The sequence below is a fragment of the Ophidiomyces ophidiicola genome, assembly GCF_022830035.1.
Source record: "Ophidiomyces ophidiicola strain CBS 122913 chromosome Unknown scaffold_52, whole genome shotgun sequence".
In the NCBI taxonomy this organism is placed as follows: Eukaryota; Fungi; Ascomycota; class Eurotiomycetes; order Onygenales; family Onygenaceae; genus Ophidiomyces; species Ophidiomyces ophidiicola.
In genome coordinates, this window is record NW_026054692.1 from 35,850 (window position 1) to 59,697 (window position 23,848).

The following is a 23,848-nucleotide window of genomic DNA, read 5'->3' on the forward strand; positions in this document are numbered from 1 at the left end:
CCCCGGGAGCACATTCGCGGATACGGCGACGATACGAGGGCGAGCGCCTGGCCTCACATGCGCATTATTTCGCGCTCGTTCTGGAGGACGAGCTGCATCCCTTGGACTGTCAAGGGCGTCCGCGGCTCACGGCTCTCGTTCATAGGCCCATAGAACAGCTTAAACTCTCTGATTTCTTCCGCGAGCCGGTCTCTCATCTCCTCCATTATCTCGAGATCTCGCCGCGCCGCCTGCACGTCGCGCTGCAGTTTCTGGATCCGCCCCTTGGGCTCCGCAAAGACTGAGCCAACCGCCTTCTTGGTGCTTTGCTCCCGTCCCACTTGCTCGAGGCGCTGCTTCAGGTCTTGGTTTTCTTTCCGCAGCGCCAGCTCGATGTCGGTGTGCTTCTGGCCTTGCACCTTCAGCTTCTCGGCCGCGACTTCAAGCTCTTGGATCCGTTGAACGGCTCCCATGTCCATGGACGAGCTGATCGTGTCTTGGGCCTCCTTGAGCTTGCGCTGAAGGTCGTCGATGGCATGCCCCTGCTCAATGAGCTGTACCTGCAGTTTACCCACCGCGTTGGCTTTGGCGTTGCCGATCTCCTTCCTTTCCTTCTCGTGCTGCTTGCACAGCTCTCGCATTTCCGCCTCGACACTCTTCCTTATCCCGAAGAACTTGTCGTTTTCGATCTGGACCTGGCGCATCTTCGATTTCTCTGCCGCCAGCTCCCGAGACTTGTCGGCCAGCTCGTCGAGTAGTCGACCTTGCTTTTGGCCCATTTCGCTGCAATACTGGTTTACAGCAACCAGTTGACTCTCAAGTTCGCCCATGTGTATTGCCTCCTTGGTTGGCTGGGTGGGCTCTATGACTTGGCTCCCTGGCAAAGCGGCCTTCTGCACTATCTCCTTCTTCAGAGCGTCCTCTCTTTCAATGGCATTGGCCAGCTCTTGGTTGAGCTGTTGAAGCGCAGCGTCCTTTTGGCTAACGACAATTGAGAGACCCTGGTTGATTGTCCGCTGAATATCGACGGTGTTATTCAGGGATCGGGCCTCGCTAAGCTCACGTTCGAGGGCGGCGAACTTTTCCTCTGCGCTGCTCAGCTTTTGACGCATGGAGAGAATTTCGTTCTTATAGCTTTCCAGCTCCTCGTTCATGCGCTGCTTGTCGTTTGCCGCTTCGGTTTCGCCAGCCATTCCTGCTCGTACCAAGTCGGCAATCTTTGCTTCGAGGTCATTGACCTGTATGGCAGCGTTTGCCGCTTGAGCTTCTCCGGCCTCTCCCGCTCGTACCAAGTCAGCAATATTTACTTCTAGGTCCTTGACCTGTGTGGCAGCTCTTGTTGCTTGGGCTTCTCCGGCTTGCTCCAAGTCAGCAATCTTCGCTTCTAGGTCCTTGACATGGATAGCATGCTCGCGGCGCATGCTATCGACCTCGATGCTATGGTTCTTGTCTGCCGACTTGTCACGAATTTGGCGGCTTTCGAATTCGGCTTTGATCAGGCGCATTTGACGTCGACATTTGTTGAGCTTTTGGTTCAGAAGCTCGACGTGTTGTTTGGCAAGATGTTCCCGATCAGGGGCTTGGAGTCGAATCTCGGCTGCGCACTCCGATGCCTCCTTGAGCACACTCACCAACTCGGTGCCGAGAGTGTCACGTACCTCATCCCATGACTGGACACCCGAGGTAATCACGGCTTCGCATTTCTTCTCGATTTCACTAGTGAAAAAGAGAAGCTGCTCGCCGAGACTCAGCTCTGCAAAGGTACCAGCCAGTTGTTTGAGGGAGTTGTAGCCGTACATGAGAAGGGTTTTTAAGCCCTGCGCATATCGCAGCTCCTCACGGACCTGGTCAAGAGTGGTATCTTCCTCGACTCTTGACAACTTCTCGGCACAGGTTTGGCATTGAGAAACGTGCTCCTTGTTCGCTGCCAGCAGTGTATCGTTGGCCTTCCGAAGACACTCCAGTTCGATACTCTGTTTCTGGACCTTGCGATCCTTTAGCCGAATATCCCCCTTAAGCTGGTCAACGGTCGACCCAGCGGCCTCCTTGTAAGCCTCGAGTTGGGTAATTTTGGAAAGCAACTCAGTGGCCTTTTCTGACAGCCCTTTGCTGTTTCCGTTCAGGTCAACAGTGGAGTCGGTCTGGGTGCCCTTTTCGCTTCTGCGTTCGTGGTTGAAGAAAAATACTGCCAGTATAAACAGGCCAAATAACAACGAAACGCAGTACACTAAAATTGGCTCCAAGAGCTCCCAGTCCTACCGACATGTTAGTCTGTTAAAAAAATTATACCGGCGAAAATGCAGCCTACGAGAGTTGTTTCCAGTTTTGTGCTGGTCCACCACATCAATATGCGGTAACCGTCGCCTTCTCCCTCACAAAACAACCGGAGATTCGGGTTCTCTCTAAATCTCTGGCGAAGGGACATCGTTTCGGTGTGGGTGCAATAGCTGGACACCGCATCGACTGGACTGACGATGCCATCAACAACACCAGTGATATAGTACCACGCCGGGTCACCGTAGTTGACTTTTGTGAGGTACAGCACAAGCAGTATCTAAACTTGTTAACACCCATATCCACAAAGAAGCTTATCGTTTTTGCCATTTAGGTTGACTTACGACAGGGACAGCCACAATGGTCACTACATCGCCGAGGATCAGTCGACAAAGGAAGCGATAGCACCGGGTCCGTCTGAAGGGCGCCTGGGCCATGTTCAGGGCGCGCTTGACGACGCCTTTCATGCCATTGCTCGAGTATTCACTCGAGACAACGCGTGCCGCAACGGCAAATGCTCGTAAAATTGCGACGAGCCCGCGGTATGTGCACGAGCACACGACGGCCGTGGAGTGCACTGATACGGCAATGAACATGACCCCCGTGAAGACACTGAGTGCCAGCGCCTCCAAGTCGAGGTTGATCCACTGTGAGAGGGGGACGTCCGAAGGCATGGTGGCCAAATGCCTGGCCACCATGCCCAGAATCAACATCGCGATAAGCTCCATTGCTGTTGAATATCGCTTGGTCGGACTCTCAAAAGGATAAAAGATTCGAAGCAAGAATCTTGCTGCTGCAAGAGAAATTATGGGGGTTAAGTAAAGATATTAAGTTGAAGAGATCGATAGATCTTCACTTAATGACGGGAGATTGTTGCTTGGAATCTTAGAAAAGAAAGGGAGAAAGAGAAAGGAAAACGAGAGCTGAAAGAGAACAGAAATTTATATTGGGATGCTGATGGAAGTTTCCTCCTTGATATGCCATGGAAAGGTGAAGTAGACGGGCATTTCCGTTGTGTTGCTCTGAAGTGATGGGAGTTCCAACAACATGACTTGGTTTACTCACTTCACTATGGAAACGGCTGGCTGACTAGCAAAAGTCAGGTTAATTCCACTATGTTTTCTTCCAGGTAAGGTTATAGTGAAGAAGAAGTTGGGGGTCGCTGCCTACAGCTCAAGGCAGACAACCCCCACCTGCTAAATATTTATACAGCTTTTACAAACACTACAATGCAATACCTAACCAGTTTGTTTGCTAATTGTGCTTTTATATCTAATTTGTCCAGAGACAATCACTTTGTTGCCCTGAACGGCATCTCCCACTCCGCTCCGCCCCTGACCCGGCTTGGCGTTCCGCTGTGAAGTAAGGGGTATTATCTACTATTAGAGGGTAACCATCGTAGTATATGGAAGCTTCACTATATAAATTTTGTCTGAAGAATTGCAGTCTATGACAGAAACAGCAACATCTGTCTCTATCCAGATCAGTTGCTCTATCTATCCGAGTGATCTCGCATGCGAATCTTGGTATCTTCTTTTCAGCTAATACAAAACATCGCCAGCACTCTGTTCGCCCGAACAGAAGTCAATACTGGCACCAGCCTAAGCAATGAGGGTGTACAACTGTTACAGCAAAACGGCTTGCTCAAGAAAGCCCCCTCCCAATTCCATTTACAATACTCGCTTAAATCTATAAACATCATTTAATAATGAAGCGTTTGTTTAATAGCATCATATATTCCTGTGAGATCATTAGTTATAGATAACAATGAAGCTTTGCAAGGGCATGACATACTGGCAACATCCGGCAGGTTGAACTTCTCATACACTAGACCACAGTGTGTGCTCCAGCCAGCCACTCTCTTCACAGGGGCTTCTAAGCTTAAGAATGCTCCCTCCTGAATTGCGGCAGCGACCTCGGCGCCCACACCAGCATTTGTCATGCTTTCGTGGACAATAATGGCACGGCCAGTCTTACGAACGCTTTCAAGTACGGTCTCACGATCCCACGGGTAAATTGCCCGCAAGTCAATCAGTTCAATACTCGCGCCAAAATCCTTCTCCGCCTTAGCAATAGCATCGGAGCAGAGATATAATGGCTGTCCATAGGAAATGATGGTGAGGTCACTGCCGGGTTTGACGATATCTGCTTTATCTAATGGCAGATAGTAAGACTCAGTCGGCACATGTTCAACGGCTGCTCGGTAGAGAATCTTGGGTTCCATGAAAACGACGGGATCGTTGCAGTTGAGGATTGCGTTTAATAAAAGACCCTTTGCTTGAGTGGGGGATCTGGGGATAACAACTCTCAATCCAGGGATGTGTGTGAATAATGATTCTGGAGACTGGGAGTGATACCTAGTGTTGGTGACTGGTTAGTATTGCACCCACAGGGCAATCGCCCGTTACTGCAGCTCTTGCTTACAGGGCACCATGTCCAACTCCTCCACAGGGCATTCGAACAACCAGACCTCCAATATTTCCTCCTGTAGCACCCTCTCTATAGCGGAATTTGGCGGCTTCGTTTACTAATTGATCGAACGCCGGGAACACATAGTCGGCAAACTGGATCTCAGCCACGGGCTTGAAGCCCTCTGCGGCAGCACCAATACCAAAGCCTATAATACCTTGCTCGGTGAGAGGACTATTAAAGACCCGGTCTGACCCAAACTCCGTCTGCAAGTCCACCGAGCATCGAAACACACCGCCAAACGCGACATCCTCGCCAAACAAGAGCACCCTTTCGTCGGCCGCGAGCGCCGTGCGGAGAGCAGAGTTGATGGACTGGTAGAGGTTCACTCGCTTCGTGGGAGCATTCTGGGGTAGCTCTGAGTTAGTCGGCAGGGTTGAGGGCGAGTGGTGAAGAAGGGGCGTTGCTTTATAGTCGACGGGGAGATTGAGTCGCGCGCGTGGAGCCTGGGACGAATAGGCGCGGCGGGAACACAGCGAGCCGAGCAGACGACGAGAGGCGGCCATTTTCTTTGGTTCTAGGTTCACAATTGCCTACAGCTCACAACAGCCTGTCCTCCTCTGCGGGCGGTATGTTTTCTCTGGGGACGAGAGGGACGGCTTTTGGCTTTCGTCGCTTCTCCCCATCGTTCCCATCGCCGCGATTAGCCGCTCGGTTCGTCCAGATAAGATCCGACGATAAACTTTTCGCCGCCAGTCCGGCATTTCGTGTTTACCAGCCCGCAAGTGATGTTTACGATAGTACGGAATACACAAAACCGTCTTCGCGGATGTACTTGCGTAAAAAATATTCTTGTGCTGCCGGCACCCAATGCGAACTTCCGTCGCCGTCTGTTGAGCCACTTTCTGTGTTTGTCGCAGGCTTGCAATTTGCCGAGACGCGATTGGCTGGGCGTCAAGCCGAACATCAAACGACGTCATGGGACCGGTTGGGCGATGTTTACGCTGTGTAAAGCACTTTTAGAGTACAGAGTACACTAGATGAAATGCAATATAGGATTGAGAGAGGTACTTGGAGGGGCTGTTATCCTGGTTGTTCTATATGATGTCTATATGTGTATGTAGTGATTTATCGCAAAGTTAAAGTCTTAGAAAAAAAATGCATGGAGTACGGAGAAGAGCGCCGCTAATCTCAATTCGCATCCACCTCGACTGCCTGCTTTTGTTGAATCTCCTCACTCTTCTCATTTGCGGCATTTTGGAGAATTTGATTTTCCCAGGCTGTCATGGCTTGGACAAAAAATTGCTTCTGTTGTTCGCGAGCGTTGGGAGGGTCTTGCTTGCCTCGCCGTTGTCTTGAATCAATTGTTTCTATAATAGATGCGTTATCGCCGCCGACTTTGTGTCCATAGAGGTCATCATCGTGGATTGCTTCGGAGAATTCGTAGGTTCGGAATTCAGTGTTCGCCCAGCCGGTGCCTGGCCAGACGGGGGACGGACGGAGATTAGTATAGTTATTGGGGCTAGGTTTTTTCTTCGTGACTTCGTACGTGAAAACGAACAAAGAGGATAAAACGAGTTGGTCAAGGATCTCTTAAATAGCAAGATGGAGAGCAGGTAAAGGAATGTAATGTTCACTTATCTGAAACTGGGTAGAGTAAAGAAATAAACGTACCGGTATAAAGTGTGCTGTCTTGCCAGTCTTCGGTAAAGTAATGCAAGAAACCACCGTGGGAGACCATAATGATTTCCTTTTCAGGCCTCGACTTCAGCCATCGGCGTGCTTCTCGGGCACGAGCTGAAATTGCTTTGGCGTCCGGAGCCCATCTTGCATTTTTCTGCAGGAAAATCTGTCAGTTTTTACTTACGAAATTCCAGCAGCAAGGCGTTCACCTTATTATTCCAACCCTCTGTTACCAAAGATAAGTCCACGGGCAAGTCGTTTTCCCTAACTTCCCTTTCTAGAGCCTCGAGATCACTGCCGATATCGCACGGTACATCACTGGTCTCTTGAATTTCAGGTAAGGCAATCACTTTTAGGCCCTTTTCTCTCAATGGTACTTCAAATGCTAACAAGGCCGTATATATTGTCCTTCGGAGCGGCGATGCAACTATTAACTCGACATCTGAGTGGAATGGAAAATTGATAAGGAGATTTCGGCATTGAGTCTCGCCATGAGGAGTAAGTAGAGGGTCCGGAAGGATATGATTAGCATGGTTCAGGTTATGAAACCCCTAAATGTAATGGCAGATTAGATCCCGTCGTTATCAAGCCACATTGGTGACATAGAAATGCCGCAACGTTTAAGAAAGAGAGTTCTACCTGTGCATGGCGGACACAATGGATGACGGGCGACATATTGGACTTAAAGGCCGTTGTACCACAAAAGATCCGAGAGCTAAAATAACCAACTTATCGTATATATACCCCAATATGCTGCGGTCAAACGAGGACCGGAACCAAGAGCTGTCTAGGATACCAAAGAGGGGCTGCGGGGTCAGAATAGATTAGCCCGGATATCACTCAAAGAGTACGAGAAGAAAAGAAATTAATGAAGTCAGTTTAAGCACTAGGGTCTTTAGAATTTGAGCTCCAAACGCAGAAGGCTAGTTGACAGGAGAGTGAGAAAGTCCCCCTTTTGAGTCATAAAAAGGTACTCATACTGAGTACACGTCCCCTCATTGGCTCCTGTGTCGTGAATGCTGACAAGATGCTTTTAGAGTTTTGGATTCCATTCCGGTCACATGTTACAGTGAGCAGTTCTGGCCCGTTCATTGGCTCTTATTTCGGATTAATGTAAGCCCGTGCTATCTTGCACCACCTAGAAGCCATGATCTGATTAGATTAACTAACTAACTTTATAACTACTCTGTACTCCGTAATTAGATTGCTCTCCGTATAGACAATTCCTGCGCAACTGTTGCTGTAACCAAATTCTATCACCACTTAAATGCCTTGGTACCAATGCTCCGATTTCACCATGCTGTAAGAATACAGTCCCGTGCGCCAAAATGCTGTTCAAATGCCAAAGTGCTGTTAAGCACTGCCAAACCCCTTGGTATTCTCCAGAGCCTTCTCTAATCTTTCTTCCAAAACTGCACGACTGGAATACTCCTGTAGGTAAAGTTTGCCGAAGCATGTAGAGCTTGTTGGTAAATACTATTTGACAATTAGCTGGATACAAAGTTAAGGGGTCAAACTGAATACATACTGCGTCGTTATCGCCATTTCTAGTAATGATGAACGTAATACTAGATATCCCGCTGACTGGCACCCGATCACTGGCAGTTACAAACTCCAGCAACAGGCTTTTTTTCTTCTGGGAGTACCCCTGGACGATTTCCCAAAAATCTTTAATGAATTTCTGGTTCGGATCGAACCCCTCATATACAACATGTTCCTGAAGCTCATCTATGTTAATTTCTTGAAACCCTTCAATAACTCGCTTCAGAGCTTCGGGGCTAAAGACTGAAAGAGCCGTCCGGTCAAGGCACGTGTAAAAGCCACGCGCGAAAGCTTCGTATTGGGGACGAACGGACTTATCCGTAAGCCAAAATATATAGTCTGTGACGAATTGCTGTCTGTTGAAATTTGTCACTAAAGGCGCATCTTCTGGTTGAGGTGAGGGCGCGCATCGTTCTCGTGGTTTGGATGAAGAGCCTTTAAGTATGCCTGATATGTGGCCTTCGCGGCGATTAGCCGAACGAAGATCACCTCGTATGTCTAGCGCCAGCATCTCGACATCTGATGAGCCAGAAGCTTCTCCATGGGTAATATCTGGTGGGTTAGCATATGATTTGGGCTCCATCATATCCCATGTCACGTTTCGTTCTGTAGGAGGCCATGGATCATTTCGTCCCACCTTCGTCATGTCAACAGAAACGACCTTTCCATACAGATCGTAACTAAACTCATAAGTCCGCATGAAAATCTCACCGACATCGCCATCGTTCCAGAGAAGCATTTGATCAAGTCCTCGTGCAAGGCTCTCCCAACCATTTCGGATGTGATCGAGTGCAGTCACCTTCTGGTCAAGTAACTTCATGTAGAGGGCAATCGGGAAGTTCAGTGGCAGAGTAAGGCCATTATAAATAGCAAGAGATACTAGGATTCCGACCAATTCAAACTTGTAAAGCATCTCGAAGGAGCAAACCCGAAACCAGGAGGTATTGTTTTCGCTATTGAAGGAAAACATTCCATATTTAGGATCCAACACTTCGGCCAAAGCTAAGCGAAAAAACTCTTGCTGGACGCCGCCGTGATCAACCCCCTCTTCGCCATAATCAAGTCCCATTTGAACCCGAAGCGGTCGCATGATTTCCTGCTTTTCTCGTCTCCAGAGTTGATCAAAAGCGTCAACTAATAGATTGTCCCGCCGAATGACAAGAACCAGAAATTTTGAAATTGATGCTCTCATTCTCCCGCCTAAATCAAAAGCTGCATCATTCATTGCACGACCACTTATAACTGTTCTATGGATGTGTTGTGAAGTGGCTGCCGCAGACCCAAATGATTTTGACATCGTGGACAGATTTAGCGAGCGAAAATATGTCACCAATGATGATGGATGAAACATGAACGAACATGATAGTATATGGATCGTGCGGTTATTAGGTGTGAATCCCAGCCATTGACTTGGCATTTCCAGGGGGTCCATTCGATCAAAAAGAAATAAAACATGAAAATCTTCTGGCACCAAGCATAGCCTGGTTTTGTTCTCGTACATGAATGACAAGAGCTGCAACGCACTTCCAGCAGCGCTGGACTTCGTTAACTCCGGTTCACCATCCCATTCTTTTGAAAGTACGGTTTTAAGCCATTCAACCGCTAGCATTGGAATAGTAATTTGACGATCATCATTGCAAGGTCCAGTCGATAACAATGGCTCATAGGACGAAGATATGCAAGGAGTCATGTATGTTATAATCAGATCTAATGGACTGAGCTGCTCCGGTTTGTTTGCATTTTGAATACAAGACGACCTGAGTTTCGAAATTTCGTAGATTGCATGGCGAGCAGAGATAACTCGCGCCAGACGACACATTAACCGAAGCGCTAGATCGTGCCCAAATTTATCTGTAGCTTCGGTTAGTAAACTTTTGGTTGCATCAGAATGCTTTCGAATCTCGCGGTCTGGTAAAATAATACCCGCCGAGCGCGCCTGACGAAATTCTTGCCATACATGAGGCTCTAATGCAGGAATGGAGCTAGTTAATGCAAACAAAGTAACACCGGTAATGAATATAGCATCAGAGTCAGGAATGTGATTTTGGGAATGCGTGGCATTGCTGGTATGCTTCGACTGGCTAAAAGTTGAAGAATGCCAGACAAAGCGCCTCTGATCTTTTGAGGAACTGGAAAATTCTTTGGAAGGAACAAATAGCTTTTCTAAACACACCCAAAGGCTCGTTAATGTTACCTCCCAAGGACAAAGGCGATGAAGTTTTCGAAAGAGGACGTCCATGCCCTGTGTATCGATGTAAGAAGCCGAAATGTTGCTATCTCCAAGTCTAGGTTTTCGAAACGGGTTAAACGAATGAAGAAGTTGACTTGGACTGCTAAGAACAAAAAACAAGCTCTGTGTAATAAAAGGAAATATCTGACGTTGAATGGGAGTGGCGAATTGCCATTTCCAAGGCTCCGCATAGCCTCTTGTTTCCATCAAATACATTTCATCTTTCCAATCTTGCTCATCTTCTCCAGTATCAAACATCATTTCTTCCAAACAGTCAATTATATCATTAGAGAGAGTGGAAAGACTCTCAACCTGCGATTCTAACCCATGGCCAGGTGAGGAGTTGTTCAGTACCTTTTCAGTATTGTTAGGAGCGATTGATAAACAAGTAGGATTTCGTGGTAAAAGAACATCGTCAGTGTCATAAAATTGGTAGGTCAGTTTATTATCAAGCTGAGCAGGAAACGCAAGTTTCAAAGGATTTTCTTTGTTTTTGGGCTGCTTCTTAATATCCCGTTCCAGGACCACATCTTCGTATTCGGGTTGAGTTGGCAGAGGTGAAGAAATACTTAAGGGAGACACCATTTGCGAGATCTTTGAAGCCACAGTAAAGGTAGGTTTCTGGTCAATTGTTGGATTATCATCAGAATTAGTTCCCAAGAAGGGTTTGCCGTGACCACCTTTCGCCGACCTAAGTGGGGAAATTACTGCGGAAATCGGAGTTGAAGTTGATGTGTCCATCCCTATTCTGCTACACGAGTAGATTGTCGAGCAAGGCTCATTTGATTTTGGCGGTTTATTCCCCCTTCGTATATTCAACTCACAGGATCGGTCATGGCGTGATTTATGTGGTACATTTTGTTCTTTCCATTCTGGCGATCCTCTCTCACATGTGCGTGCAGCTTTTTTCATAGGTAGGCACTCCATCATTCGAACAGGCAGGGTATCGAACAGATTCTGAGAAATTGACCTTGGGTCTTTTCGGCCTTTTGGACGCGGGATTTTTCCATAAGGCTGATCTAAATAGCCCTTTGAATGAGTAGGTTCTATCAGAGGCGAAGACGAATTCTCATGGTTCTCGACCGTAGAACATCTCGTGGGTAGGCTCGAAGAGTTTCTGTGATGATCATTTCCAGGAGAAACTATCGACTTTGAAACGAAATGGGGGCCAGTTGTCAGGCGCGCATTCTTGTGCGTGAAGCATTCCGAGTCGGCTTCTACAAGGTTGGGGCAAAGACCATTTTCTGGGTTGCTTTGACTAGACAGATAACAAGCGAGCGTTCGCGCAGTTAGATCGGTATAATTTCGGAACGGAGCTGTTGAGGTTCTTTTCCTATAGCTGCAACAAGTTGGTGTATTACAGTCAGGCGTTTGGCATCCGTAAAGAAGCTGGCGTTTATACCTAGACAAAAGATGCATCAGCCTCAGAAACAGCTTAACTCCGCAAATATCCGAACTGGAACCATGTCATACTTTCTCACAAGCAGATAGAAATTACGCTGGCGTTCCTCTCTGTGCCGCAAGAAAATTCGAGCAGGGTCCTTAACCGCAACGGTGCTCTTAATTATAACGTCTGGTGCATCACGAGGGAGCTTTGAGAAGTAGCCAGCACTTGTATCGTCTCGGGCTTCGCTAGGCCCATAGCGAGCCAGGTGCCCAGTGTCACTCTGTAGTCCAATCATACTGAATCAACGTAATGCAAGGCCAAAGGCCCTGGATGAACTACCATTGCGAGCGACTGCTGTCAGCTATTCATTATAGGTTGGCGTTCCTCGCCGACTGGGCACCCTGATCAGGCCGCGGGTCGGCGTTATAATATTCCGAATAACGTAATTCCCAACCAGCAGCCAATTTTTGCACTCGCAGAAGGTACTCCGTAACCAATCTAGATTATGAACGATTAGCTCTCTTATAATAGGGAAGCATTAGAAATAGTAATCAAACACATTAAGTATAAAGCCAGTGCACATCAACCAAGCAGAGACATCGTTTGGTGGTTGATTATATAATCTGACGGCTAGCCAGTTAGTCCAAGTTAGGATAGGGCTCCGCTCGGCCACCAAAACGTCATTTTTTCGCCGCAAATTCAAGCCGATAAACTGATAAACCTCAAGAGACGCGAGGACGACTTTCGTTGCCTTCCACTTCGACTCATTTTTTTTTATCACGAGTTGGCTTCTATTGCTGTTGCCCTGCTTATCATCACTATTTCCATCTTCCCTAGCCTTTCTCAATATGCCACCTCCTCAGGATAGCGTCGGCGCTCCAAGCACCCACCCATTCACATGTAACACCTGTCAGGTAGCGTTTCGAGGGAGTGATGCCCAGAGAGCCCATATGCGTGGTGACTGGCAGTAAGACTCTATACCTCGTCTTCTCTTTTCTCCGTCTGACGCCTGCCTGAAGCCGATATAATCTCAAGCGCCGGGTGGCGTCCCTCCCACCGTTGTCTTCAGAAACGTTTGCAGATAAGGTCCTTACTGTTCAGGCATCTAACTCTGCAGCGGCTGCTAGAGCCACTTTTGAACGAACTTGCGCAGCCTGCCAGAAGACATATTTCAGCGAAAATGCTTTTATAAATCATATGGGTAGCCAAAAGCACCGACTCAAGGAGGCTATCTCCAAGAAAAACGGGACATTGTTAGATGACTCGGCGTCCGTGGTTAGCGGAACCTTTTCTATGGGGGAGCCAATAAACGCTCCCACTAATGTGATTTCTCCCGAGACTATCGTTGAAGAGGAATTTTCAACCATCATCGAAGGCATGAAAGACACTTCCTTAGATGTGGAAGACCCTGTACTAGGAAGGACTCACAGACCCAGTCAATCGCAGGTCAACGATCGTCGTCACCCTTCTATTGCAAATGAAATGGCAATATCTCGATGTCTTTTCTGCAATTGCGATTCCTCCGATATCCACGAAAGTATATCGCACATGCACAAATCACATGGGATGTTCATACCAGAGCAAGATTACTTGGTGGATTTAACTGGTCTGATTAAATACCTCCAAGCAAAAGTTATCCAAAATAATGAGTGCTTGTACTGTCATAAGTTAAAATCCACAGTGCCCGGAATTCAAACGCATATGAGAGACAAGGGTCATTGTATGATTGCCTTTGAGTCCGAAGAAGAGATGATAGAAATTGGTCAATTTTATGACTTTACCGGTACATATTCGGATGATGAAGATGAGCCTTTGGAGAGAAGAGCCGGCCTTCCTAATGGTGCTACCGGAGAAGATGACGGCTGGGAAACAGACACTTCTGTCTCTTCAGTTGACTCAGCGGAACTTGGTGCAATGCCTATCGACGATCATTCACATCTATACTCCAAACTTTCGAAACATAAACATCACTCGAACGAGCCCCGCTCTCATCGTTCTGTAGATGGCTTCCACTCCCATGCACACGAGCATTCTCGAGCTGTTTTCTATTCTGATTTTGAGCTACATTTACCGTCTGGACGTACGGCCGGTCATCGTTCGCTCGCCAAATACTACAAACAGAATCTTCAACACCACCCACCTCCGGCAGAACAAACACGCCAGAAAGCCATAGAAGCAGGACCCGCTGATAATGAGGAAGAAGAATCTACCAATTCCCACAATAGCAATAGAGCACTAGTCTCTAGAGCGAACGGCGGTATTGGTATGCTTGGTGCAACTGCGAGTCAGAAACGAGAGGTTCGGGCCGCAGAAGTCAGGGATCGCAAGCGAGAAAAGAGATCCATGCGTGACTTTCAGTGGTCTATTTCGAAAAGAAGTAATCACCAAAAACACTTTAGAGTAAGTTTAGGATTTCCTATCCTCTTGTTACTCTCGTCATATTGGATTCTACGCGCGGATAACTGACAGTTCAATTTTAGGACCCTCTTCTGCAGTGAACACGACACAGCTTGAGTCTTCCCCTGACTAAACAAGGCTCAGGTCTCTGTACTGGTATCTCGTTGATTTTCAACGATATATTCTCCCATTTTCGCATCAAGTAGGCGTTAAGCATGACTCCGTTATCTCCTAACCACGAAATATCACCTTTCCCTTTGACCTTTAGAGCTAGAAGGCCTAACATTGAATCCGATTTTATTCTCATAAGTAAATATTCTGCACAAACATATCTTTAAACATGTCTTTATGACCTTTCTTAACAAATGGCCGTGGAGAAACATGTGGTTCTCCCAAACCATCTTCTATGTTGCAGTACAAGAATACTGAAAGCGGTGTAGGTTTATAGCGTCATAAGGTACAAAATAAAATAAATTATCCAAATTATAAAGAAATTAATTGCAAGGCTTAGGGAATGTGAGCATGTATCAAGCATTCGTAAACATTTCGTAGATACATCAGGAGAGATTATATAGCAATGCGGAATTTCGAGAAAACAGGAGCCACCCATTCAGATGACCTTCCTACAAATGCGCTCTGAGTTCTGGATTTAAGGCAGGCTTAGTCCATCGTTCCCAGGCTTCCATACAAACGCTGCCTCTTTCATTCAGATCCTTGTTCATTGGGATTTGGCGTGTCCACGACATCAGAGTTTCGTAGGCATTCCCATCATATTGCCCGATTGCTGAGCACAGACTAGCGTCTGTAAAGTCCCATGCATCCGTTAACGCAATCGCATCGGGAATCAGATCATCTAGTAACTCGTTTGTACAGACAGTTATATCTGAAAGCTGGGCCTGAGTGAGATAGCCATTTTCTATAAAAGAGATGGCATCGTAGGATTGTGGATGGATGATTGTTGTTAGAGCAAAAATCGAGCAGAGTCTAGAGAGTGCGATGTTGACGGCGGGGTCGCTGATTTGGGAGACTGCTTGAATAAATTCTTGAAGAATAAGGAGTTCCATATACGCCCGCGCTGCAGCAATTATGCCCATCATATTTTGGTTCCACGCTTGGGCAGCCGTGAGCCCACCGTGACGTTCAGCAGCCTCGAGACTGGTATCACATTTGAATAAGAGTCGAAATGCGCGATGTTTGAAGATCGAATGCTGAACGCTGGGGTTAAGGAACTCCTTCCCACTTGCATTGCAACGGTGTATTTCCGACCTTGCTCCATAGAGCTTGAAGGCCTCATGGAGATGGCTCATACGGCTGTCGATCTGTTTTCCAGCCTTGAGCAATTTGAAGCATTTGAGCAAATAGCGGCCGACTTGTTGGTACATAACATAGTTTTCGCCCTCAAAAGTAGCCGGAGCTGTTGCTTCTGCCACAATTGTAGGGAGACCACTAGTCAAAACATAGCCATGACCTCCACAGCATTTTCTTGCATCTTCTGCTCCGTCTGCAGCGATTTGGGTATTCCACGCCTTAAGTCCTGCAAGGAGCATATGATAGTACCCTAAGGAAGCAAAGTCGTTTTGTTCTGCAACGTTCTTGAGGCTCATGTATAACCCATCTAGGGTTGGAGAGGTGAAAAGGATTGCATACGCTCTTGCAAGCAAGGTAAAGAGGCGGAAATTCTGTGACCGGTAGTGAATGATCGCTGTTTCTGAGCCATCCTCAGTTCCTTCACCGTTTGGACCAAGTCCCTGTTCACGCACCACCGAAAAGCGGGTTGCAATAGTGACTGCCTGAGCAAGTTTGAATGCAGAGCCATGTGCAATTGTGGCACGCGCGTAAAGCATTGTAAGATAAGCAAATTTGTCATGTTTTGGTTTATTGTATGTGCCATCTCGTTCCACACTAGCATGTCGCATCAATAAACCACTTCTCGGGATTCGAGCATTGCGAAATATAGCATAGCCGTTAGTAGTGCCATTATAACCCATCTTCGGGCCTAGATCGCCAAGTTCCACACCAGGCATAGGGGAGAAGTCTTCTAAGTCTCGCAGCTGAACTATGAACGGATGTACACCATAGTCGGTCTCTTTGATTATTAGGCGAGCCATTAATATCACATGAGTACAAGAAGATGCCATGGCACCAGGCCAGAACTTGGCGGACGTAAAGGTGGGAGAATTCACAACAAACTCATCAGTCAGCAAATCAAAAGTCGCAGTGGTCTCGATGCCCCGCACAAAGGTACCGCGTGCCAACTCTGTCTGGCAATAAGCTCCATTAATCTTCCCTAATTTTGCGAGTGGAAGCCAATATGCGATTTGTTCCGGGGTGCCTTGTTCTTCAATTGTGGGAATAAACATCATATAATGGAGGCCGTATGGGGTGCAGTTACTAAGGGTATAATGCTGGTCCATTCCGGAGAAGAAGTCATGATTATGCAATATTCCGTCAACGAAGGAGGCGGTTCCGAGTCTTACTCCCTCACGATAGACTCCCTCGCGACTCACATCGGCATATGCTCGAGGAAGCTTGGTTTGGTCTGCTGTACCGGTAGCACTCTCAACTCGCTGAAAGGCGTCTCTGCGTCTCTGTACTGTCTCCTCACTAAACAACATTATCAGAAGGCGATAAAAATCGGGACAGGGGGTTTCTGGATCCAATACTTTTTATAAATGACACACGTCAGCTTATAGGGGTCGAAGGAGGCGCTTGCTCGTGCCTTGGCCATGAGCAAGGTCTGCTTGTTAAGCGGAGCCATAGCGACTGTTCTAGGAATGATCAGCTTTCCAACATTATGTACGGTTCTATAAATGGCAGTCTTACCAGGAAAACACGCGGCTCTAAGAAGCACCTCTTCTAAAACGTCGCAATGGGTAAGGATATCGTGAGAAGAGAAATGTAATGTAGCAACTTACGGCCCTGTGGCAACTACGACATGACCTCCAGTCAAGGAAAGAAGGCCCTTTTAAACTTCACGGGAGAAATAAAAAACGAAAGGGAACAGTGGAAAGTACGTGTACCCGAATGCGTTCAGCTCCCTTGGCTCATGCCAGGGCATCACATAAAGGCAAATGTCAGTGCCGGCACACCGGCACGTCCCCCCACGAAAAACATCCGAGCCGTCTAGTTTTGTTTTGAGTTCCCTAAAGGCGATGCTGTACAAAGCGGGTAAAGCGATTGGGGGGATTGCGCCATGTCGGATATCCACCGCAGTTAGTATGACGCCGAATAGTGAATTCCCGCTTCCAGGCTTTGATAGCCTTACATGATACGTTCACGGACATGAATCGCATGGCACAACACGGATTCATCTATTGACGTGCATGAAAGGAAACACTAGGGGTCCAACTCCCCATGAACCCCGGTAAATATGGTGCACCTGCAGCATATGGATTATCTCATCGGCGCATGTATCTCAGGATACACAGTACAGCCAGGGTATCATAACGTAGGTGACACTGTTCGCATAGATCCGCTACGGACCGCAACTCTCCCACAAAAAAAACAAACGGTTAGTAAGATAAGAGTTGGGCTCCATCTAGCAATGCTTGATTCTGAATTCAAGACAAAACTAAATCCGGGTCTAAAAAAAACACCCCAATGATCACACAACACGATGCTTTGGCTCCCCGCTCACTAGAAAGGCGGAAGGGCGCAGTCAGGCCAATTGGCATGACGCCCATAGCTTCCAAGAAGAGGGGCAAATCCGAATCGCCAACATACCCGTCTATCAATCAAGCGCCAACGTAAGTCAATGTGCCTTGAACCTGGATAGCCCATGCAGGTCTGCAGGTGGGTGGAATGCCATGGGTTGGCGCAGGGACGATTACAGGCGACGTCTGACCATCCATCGGGGACCCCAAGGTAACTAATTATTCACGTGATTAACTAGCTAGGCGACAACGGGCGGCGGCAGCGGGTGCGTCGTCTGGATGGGCGGGCACAGTGTCGGCTGAGCCTTGCATGTCGCCCTAAGGCCTGGATGCGCCTCGCCGTCGATTTGTCGGAGTTAATGCTGGGTGTCCGGGTCTAAAGCGGCAGTGAGCATCACGAACTTCCGGCGCCAGAATTGCTGATCAGGCTCCTTGACCGAGGCGCGAATCAAATCGGAAGCTGCAGACTCCTTCCGACAGGCTAGTTTCGGCAAAACCGCTCTAGAGGCGTGGAATTGATTTAGGGTGGCAGGTGAGTGGTTTGTATGACAGACTTGGAATTCCATATTTGACATCTTTTGATGCTCAGCGAAGGGTGCTTAAGTAGTTATGTGTGTATGGACCCTATAGACAATCTCAGCCTGGGAGACTTCCGAAAAATCAAAAGAGCCATAATTCCCAGGCTCGCAACGCAGTGGCTAGATTGTTGATGCCCGTGATTCGAAGATGTCGTTCGTGTCTGTAGGCCTCCGTGCGTATGCCGAGCTGCAGCATGTAATACCCGTACATACGGTCAAACACAGATGTGGCTTAAGTGGGTTCGTGAACTAACTAAATAGCTAGTCGTCGCCATCGACATGTGAGCGCAAAGTAAGCAGGCGATATAGCAAACAACATGCACGATCTTTCTAGTACCAAAAGCAATTCACGGGTCGCTGTCGAAGACCCCGCAATTGGGTTCCTAGAGCCATTTCCTTGATTTGCTCTCATCATTCGTGCGAATATGCAAGCCGAAAACTGTCAAAATATGCCGATTACAGGCTAGGCGACCTTGGCGGGCTGCGAACTGTATCCAATTGGGCTTTGCCAGATGTAAAACCATGTTTCTGATATCCGCTTGTCTCGAGAAATAATGAGCCTGGTGTGGACATCGCAAGAATATTGACTTTTGTATTCGCATGGCGAGCTTGTAGGCTGGAACCTATGGCCTCGTTGCGGCCGTTTGAGTTGAAATCACCGTAGTTCCTAAACGGTTCTTACCGCTCTTCAAAAATTCATATCCACTTTCCCTTGGCTACTAACATATCAATTTTCTAGAATAAACTAAGCTGAACCATGGTGCTTGGTATTTGATGTACGGAGTATTGACATCAGAAGCGGGATATCAGTTGAAAGCACGGTCCTTGAAGAGACACAGGCGCAGGAGCTCCCGCGTGTGGCATCCAACCAGAAAAGCCGGTCCAAAAGCGTCATCCCAAGAACCGGGAAAGGTGTGGGCCCAAAAAGGCTCGGATAGGCCGACGTGTGAAGATTGGCGCTTTGGATACGCAATCATATTTTGGCTTCTGTGCTGCACCCAAAAGTATATTTCAGCATGTTCAGGCGACCGCGAAACCGATGAGCAAAAACAGTTCTATTCGATGGTACTTCTCGGGCCAATGAACTGGATCATGTGCACTCAAAGATCGCCAGTTGCTCAGGACAGAGCTGACAAGCGCTGACTGGCTACATTCAAGGCTGTGATGAGGGGAAATTCCCACCACAAGTACCAGGACCCCCTGTGACCCAGATACCATGCATAATGATTTCCTACCACAGATTGGGAGAACGTTTGTGGGAAATTAATTTGCAGCTTATCTCAAGGGACACAGGATATTCACAAACATCGCGCAGTTCATTTCAGATCGGCACCCCCCATCGGATGCTGTTTCCAAAACATCGATTGGCTTGATACCGGGTTTCTTTATCACGGAGGTAAATGATCCGCCATGTAGATTTCAGCTAACACTGCCCAGCAACTCACTGGAGCGTCACCAGTCCGGCTATCTTAGTCCCGGGATTTTTTGCAGGCTAAGTATCATGTATTGGGGCCATGAGAGCCTCAGAGTGTATCCAAGATTGAACTGAGCTACATAGTTTCTCGTATTGGAGTGTTCGTTCGTAAGGGGGACGACTGGAGTCCGGGAAGCACTTGGCCTAGAACTGGCCGGATATCTGAGCTTCAAGGCAATGTCGGCGTTTTGAGCCTTCAGAACGGGGAACTTTCTTCGTTAGGGACATGGATGAGCCCGTATAGGAGGTCCACGGTATTGAAGGTAGCAAGATGGCATCAAGACGGTCAGCTCCCTGGACGGTGTGACAAGCCGCCAGGCGGATATAGGTGTTGAAGGCGTCGACTGGGGCAAGGAGAGCTAACAGATGGATGGATATGAGGACGATGGGTGCTCACAACAGCCTTCGACGGTGATGAACGTGAAGAATGAACTGTCGAGGGTGAGGCTCCGGGGTGCAAAATGCTGATCGGCAGTGGCGGTACCTGCACTATGGGGAACGTAGTGTGGCTGCGGGTAACTAACGAAGTTTCACGAGCCTCCTGAGGTCGTCATTTGGTACGTCACCCTCGACAAAAATAGAACAGCGCTCTCTTTGCCTGAGACGAGATAACGAGATAACGATCCGTACATGCGAGCTGAACTTCGAAACGCCTAGGATCTAAGCCCTGACGCGGCAAACTCCCCGTGAAACACACCAGTTTCGCCATTCCTTTAACCCGCTCCGAAGCTCCCTTTGGGCTCAGATTCGTTCCTCGTTGGCGGCCAGAGCGCAAACTCGGATAGGCAACAACGCGAGACACCTTCAGAGCTTCAAAGATGCTCGATGAAAACTTGCCAGGTGAGTGAATTCATTTCTACTGGTGATGTAGTATAGTTGCTGACTAGAGCTTGCCGTATTTTAGTCTTTTACGTCAAGCCTTCTACAGAGAGGCCCAGATACCAATCCACCTACTATTTCAGCCAGGGAGGTGAGGAGCGAAAGCCCGCGTATTCCGTACGCCACCTTGATCCGGCTCTACAAACATCAAAGAACAAATATGCTGTAGCCCTCTACGATTCCTTTTGCCCTGATGTGCTCTACGCCGAGACCCTCCTTGTTCCTAAATGGACGCAGCCCTCGTTATCACAGGAAGCAATTCGCCAAAACGGAGGAATTCCCCCTCCTCCAGAGCCGATTCTTCCCACTGAGTTTATTATCCAGTTATACAATCCAGATCAGCAGGTATTAGTCCGCTATAAGCCCAAATCCTGGAACTCTCCAGCATCCTGGGTTTTCGAAATGCCACAGCAGACATTTCGTCGGCCATCAGGTTCAACACTGGACCGTACCCAAAATGACCCAGTAGCACTAGATATCACACCGAGACTCAGATTCAACTGGCAGAAAGACGGAAAATTTTCCAAGGACCTCACATGCTACCTGCTGGGTAAGACCGTGGATCTTAATGATTCTAGAAAACGAAGCAAGGAGCCTGATATCACTATTTCAATCTTCAAAGGCCTTAAAGAGATCACTCTTTATGAACCGAACCTATGCCGAGTAGAGATGGAGGATTACAAAGGCCTCGAAGTCGTCCTGTTACTAGGAGCAATAGTAATTCGAGATATTTATTTTGGCCACATGAAGACCTCCTTTAACATTACTAACCCCCCCGCCGGAACATTTGCGGAGCCGAAGACAAACGTGAATACTAAAGTGCCAGAAACTAATAAGCTTCCCCTGGACAACCGGAACAAAAAAACACCATCTCCCGAAGTCCCTCTCAAGCCTGCGTCCAAGCAAACGACGCTGCCACCCCGCGAGCCACGCCCACCGCCAACCGATGCTCGCAGCCAATGGGAAATCGACGCTGAAGCGAAACGTCTGAGGCAAAAGGCTGAGGCAGAAGCTCGCGAGCGCCGACAAAAAGAAAAAGAGGCCGAGAAAAGGACGAAAAAGCTACTCGAGGCGGAAGAGCGGGAAAAACGAAAAAGACAAGTACGAATAGATGAAGAAACCGAACGACTAAAGAAAATGTACGGCAAAGAGGATACACAGTCGCGTAAACAGCGAACCTACCCGAATCCACCCCCAATGCCACAGAGGCCGTCACAGCGGAATGATCGCTCTCATTCTTCATCTCCCCCTTCTCGGGTAAACTTCTTCTCGAGGCCAGGCGGAGGGTACCCTCCCACCCAGCTTTCAACCCCTCCAGGGCCCACCTCGGGATTGCGGCCACCGCAGCCTCAGCTCAAGGAGAAGCGAAGTATCTTCGGGTTCAAGCTAAATGACAACAAAGATTATGGAAGTGTTTTATCAAAGAAGCGAAGCTCTATTTTCTAACATACTTTACATATACCCCCAAGAAATTTTTCTTCTTTTAGTCTCGATTATTCAGTATCTAGCGGTGAACTGGAGCATCGAAGGAGCTCAAATTTCTTTATATATTTTTGGCGTTTGTCATGGTGATCGTGTGATTTATCTAGTTCCCCAATAAGACCTTCAGGATAGCAACATTTAGTATCCTCGTGTCACTCGAGATATCGGATATTGTCGCCATCTACCTATCCATCTCAGGTAGATGAACCTTGCCCCTCCTTAGAATCCAGTCAGCAGTTGACCCCAGCTCGCTTTAGATGTCATCGACTAGCGACCACTAAGTAACCCATAACATAACTGCTTGCATTCCCTCCCTGGCTTTGTGAATTTCTAATTTCCTTATTCTTAGCAGAGGAAAAACGCTGATCTGGTTGAATTCATTCAGTATGGGAAGAGAAAAAAGACTACGGATATGATGCATCGCGATGACATTCATGGCTAGGTGGCTGAGCTGGATGTGCAAGTTCTGGATCAAGTGACCACGAGAGTACGAGCACGGAGAAATCCATTCTGCCTTATTCCGCGGCAGTTGTAGTCGTAGCTCCGTATTTGTTATTCTATCCAACAGGGAGAGGCACAGGCTATCATCCAGAACATAAGCGTATTTCCAGCGGATTGAAACCCACATGGGACGCTAAAATTATCTGCACATGGCTGGATCCCCGCCTATAACAAGATAAGCCGGGGATGGCACCAAGCGAACAAGAGAAAAAGAAAACAAAAAAACAAAAAAAACCGGAATTCAAAGCAAAGACCGCGGACTTACCATGCTGGTTTGTACAGCAGAGCCCCATACACACGTAGCTCCCATGTAGTGCCGAGGCAGCTCATGTCCAACTGATACGAGGAATACCTGCATTAGCCGTCTGCTCCGGATGTTCCGTGCGTACGGACCACTGAGTTCATACATGCGCGTACATTTAAAAAGGAAAATGAAAGAAACCGAAAAAAAAGAAAAAAAGAAAAAAAAGAAAAAAAAAAAGAATGGAGAGATGTGCGTACTCCGTATGTATGGAGGAACTAATGGAGTGTGTGCTGGAGATAGAAGCAACGCACCTTGGCCGTCAGCTATGTTGCGCATACATACATACAGCCTGATATTTTTCTTGTATGCCAACTCGGATGTGAAACCGGGCTGTCTAATCGAAGACGTAACAGGTTATCGGAGTAGGCTTATCATACAAGGCAGACTTCTAATCAAGTACTTTCCAATGTCCTCCCCTTACCTCCAATTATCTGACGATTCTAGCTGCTTTCACAAACTCATACGACCCGATGCACGAGACCCAATCTTGCGCCCTTTTGCGTATATCTTTTCCATTTAGATTGACTAATACTCCGTACGTATATCGCGTAGTCAGGCAAGCCACATAGATGAGCAACGGCACGCCGGTTTGGTTCTTGGTGCATACTTCTTCCAATGACTACCCGATCGATAGGAGTACTCCGGTAAGAATGACAAATGGTAGCTAAATGAAAGGCAAACGAATTGAAAGGTAGTAGATCAATGTGATTACTTTTTGAAAGATTGGTATCTGAATACTTATGAGCTGCCTACAGCTGATGAACTTCATAGATATATGTGGACGAAATCGCCCATTCATAAGCTCAAAAAGGATTTAAAGTGACTGTAGTTTGGGTATTATTGAATAGAGAAAAAGAGGTGCGTAAACAGTCAGTATCAGATTCTTCAACTGAATAATGATATTGAGGGTATTGAGTACAGAATGTGCAACGTATTTGACGGCCCGAATTATGGATGTGATAGAAAAGCCAGCTCTAGTATAACAACATCAAATGTAAAATCGTAACCGATTGGGTATAATTTTGGAAATGCAGAGTCATTATGGAACTCTTAAATCTTGATTCCAACTCAAGTTG

General features: G+C 47.5%; 7 protein-coding genes across 7 annotated transcripts; 2 read left to right on the plus strand and 5 right to left on the minus strand.

The window, feature by feature from the left end:
* Window positions 1-53: 53 nt before the first annotated feature.
* Window positions 54-2,927, minus strand: LOZ57_006720 (uncharacterized protein; the record flags this gene model as incomplete). Its single annotated transcript, XM_049255735.1, has 3 exons — window positions 54-2,234; window positions 2,288-2,533; window positions 2,598-2,927. 3 exons carry the CDS (start codon window positions 2,925-2,927, stop codon window positions 54-56), a joined length of 2,757 nt encoding a protein of 918 aa, XP_049105294.1.
* Window positions 2,928-3,955: 1,028 nt separating this feature from the next.
* On the minus strand, window positions 3,956-5,228 carry LOZ57_006721 (uncharacterized protein; the record flags this gene model as incomplete). The annotated part of the gene is made up of 3 exons (XM_049255736.1): window positions 3,956-3,993; window positions 4,048-4,610; window positions 4,678-5,228. 3 exons carry the CDS (start codon window positions 5,226-5,228, stop codon window positions 3,956-3,958), a joined length of 1,152 nt encoding a protein of 383 aa, XP_049105295.1.
* Window positions 5,229-5,853: 625 nt separating this feature from the next.
* Window positions 5,854-7,020, minus strand: LOZ57_006722 (uncharacterized protein; the record flags this gene model as incomplete). Its single annotated transcript, XM_049255737.1, has 4 exons — window positions 5,854-6,254; window positions 6,337-6,499; window positions 6,555-6,896; window positions 6,985-7,020. The coding sequence occupies 4 exons, from the start codon at window positions 7,018-7,020 to the stop codon at window positions 5,854-5,856; spliced, it is 942 nt and encodes a 313-aa protein (XP_049105296.1).
* Window positions 7,021-7,698: 678 nt separating this feature from the next.
* On the minus strand, window positions 7,699-11,799 carry LOZ57_006723 (uncharacterized protein; the record flags this gene model as incomplete). Its single annotated transcript, XM_049255738.1, has 3 exons — window positions 7,699-7,821; window positions 7,874-11,519; window positions 11,591-11,799. 3 exons carry the CDS (start codon window positions 11,797-11,799, stop codon window positions 7,699-7,701), a joined length of 3,978 nt encoding a protein of 1,325 aa, XP_049105297.1.
* A 553-nt stretch (window positions 11,800-12,352) lies between these two features.
* On the plus strand, window positions 12,353-14,002 carry REI1 (pre-60S factor rei1; the record flags this gene model as incomplete). Its single annotated transcript, XM_049255739.1, has 3 exons — window positions 12,353-12,471; window positions 12,524-13,904; window positions 13,985-14,002. The coding sequence occupies 3 exons, from the start codon at window positions 12,353-12,355 to the stop codon at window positions 14,000-14,002; spliced, it is 1,518 nt and encodes a 505-aa protein (XP_049105298.1).
* Window positions 14,003-14,524: 522 nt separating this feature from the next.
* LOZ57_006725 (uncharacterized protein) lies at window positions 14,525-16,659 on the minus strand (the record flags this gene model as incomplete). Its single annotated transcript, XM_049255740.1, has 2 exons — window positions 14,525-16,505; window positions 16,583-16,659. 2 exons carry the CDS (start codon window positions 16,657-16,659, stop codon window positions 14,525-14,527), a joined length of 2,058 nt encoding a protein of 685 aa, XP_049105299.1.
* Window positions 16,660-20,424: 3,765 nt separating this feature from the next.
* LOZ57_006726 (uncharacterized protein) lies at window positions 20,425-21,931 on the plus strand (the record flags this gene model as incomplete). Its single annotated transcript, XM_049255741.1, has 2 exons — window positions 20,425-20,446; window positions 20,511-21,931. 2 exons carry the CDS (start codon window positions 20,425-20,427, stop codon window positions 21,929-21,931), a joined length of 1,443 nt encoding a protein of 480 aa, XP_049105300.1.
* Between the last annotated feature and the right edge of the window lie 1,917 nt (window positions 21,932-23,848).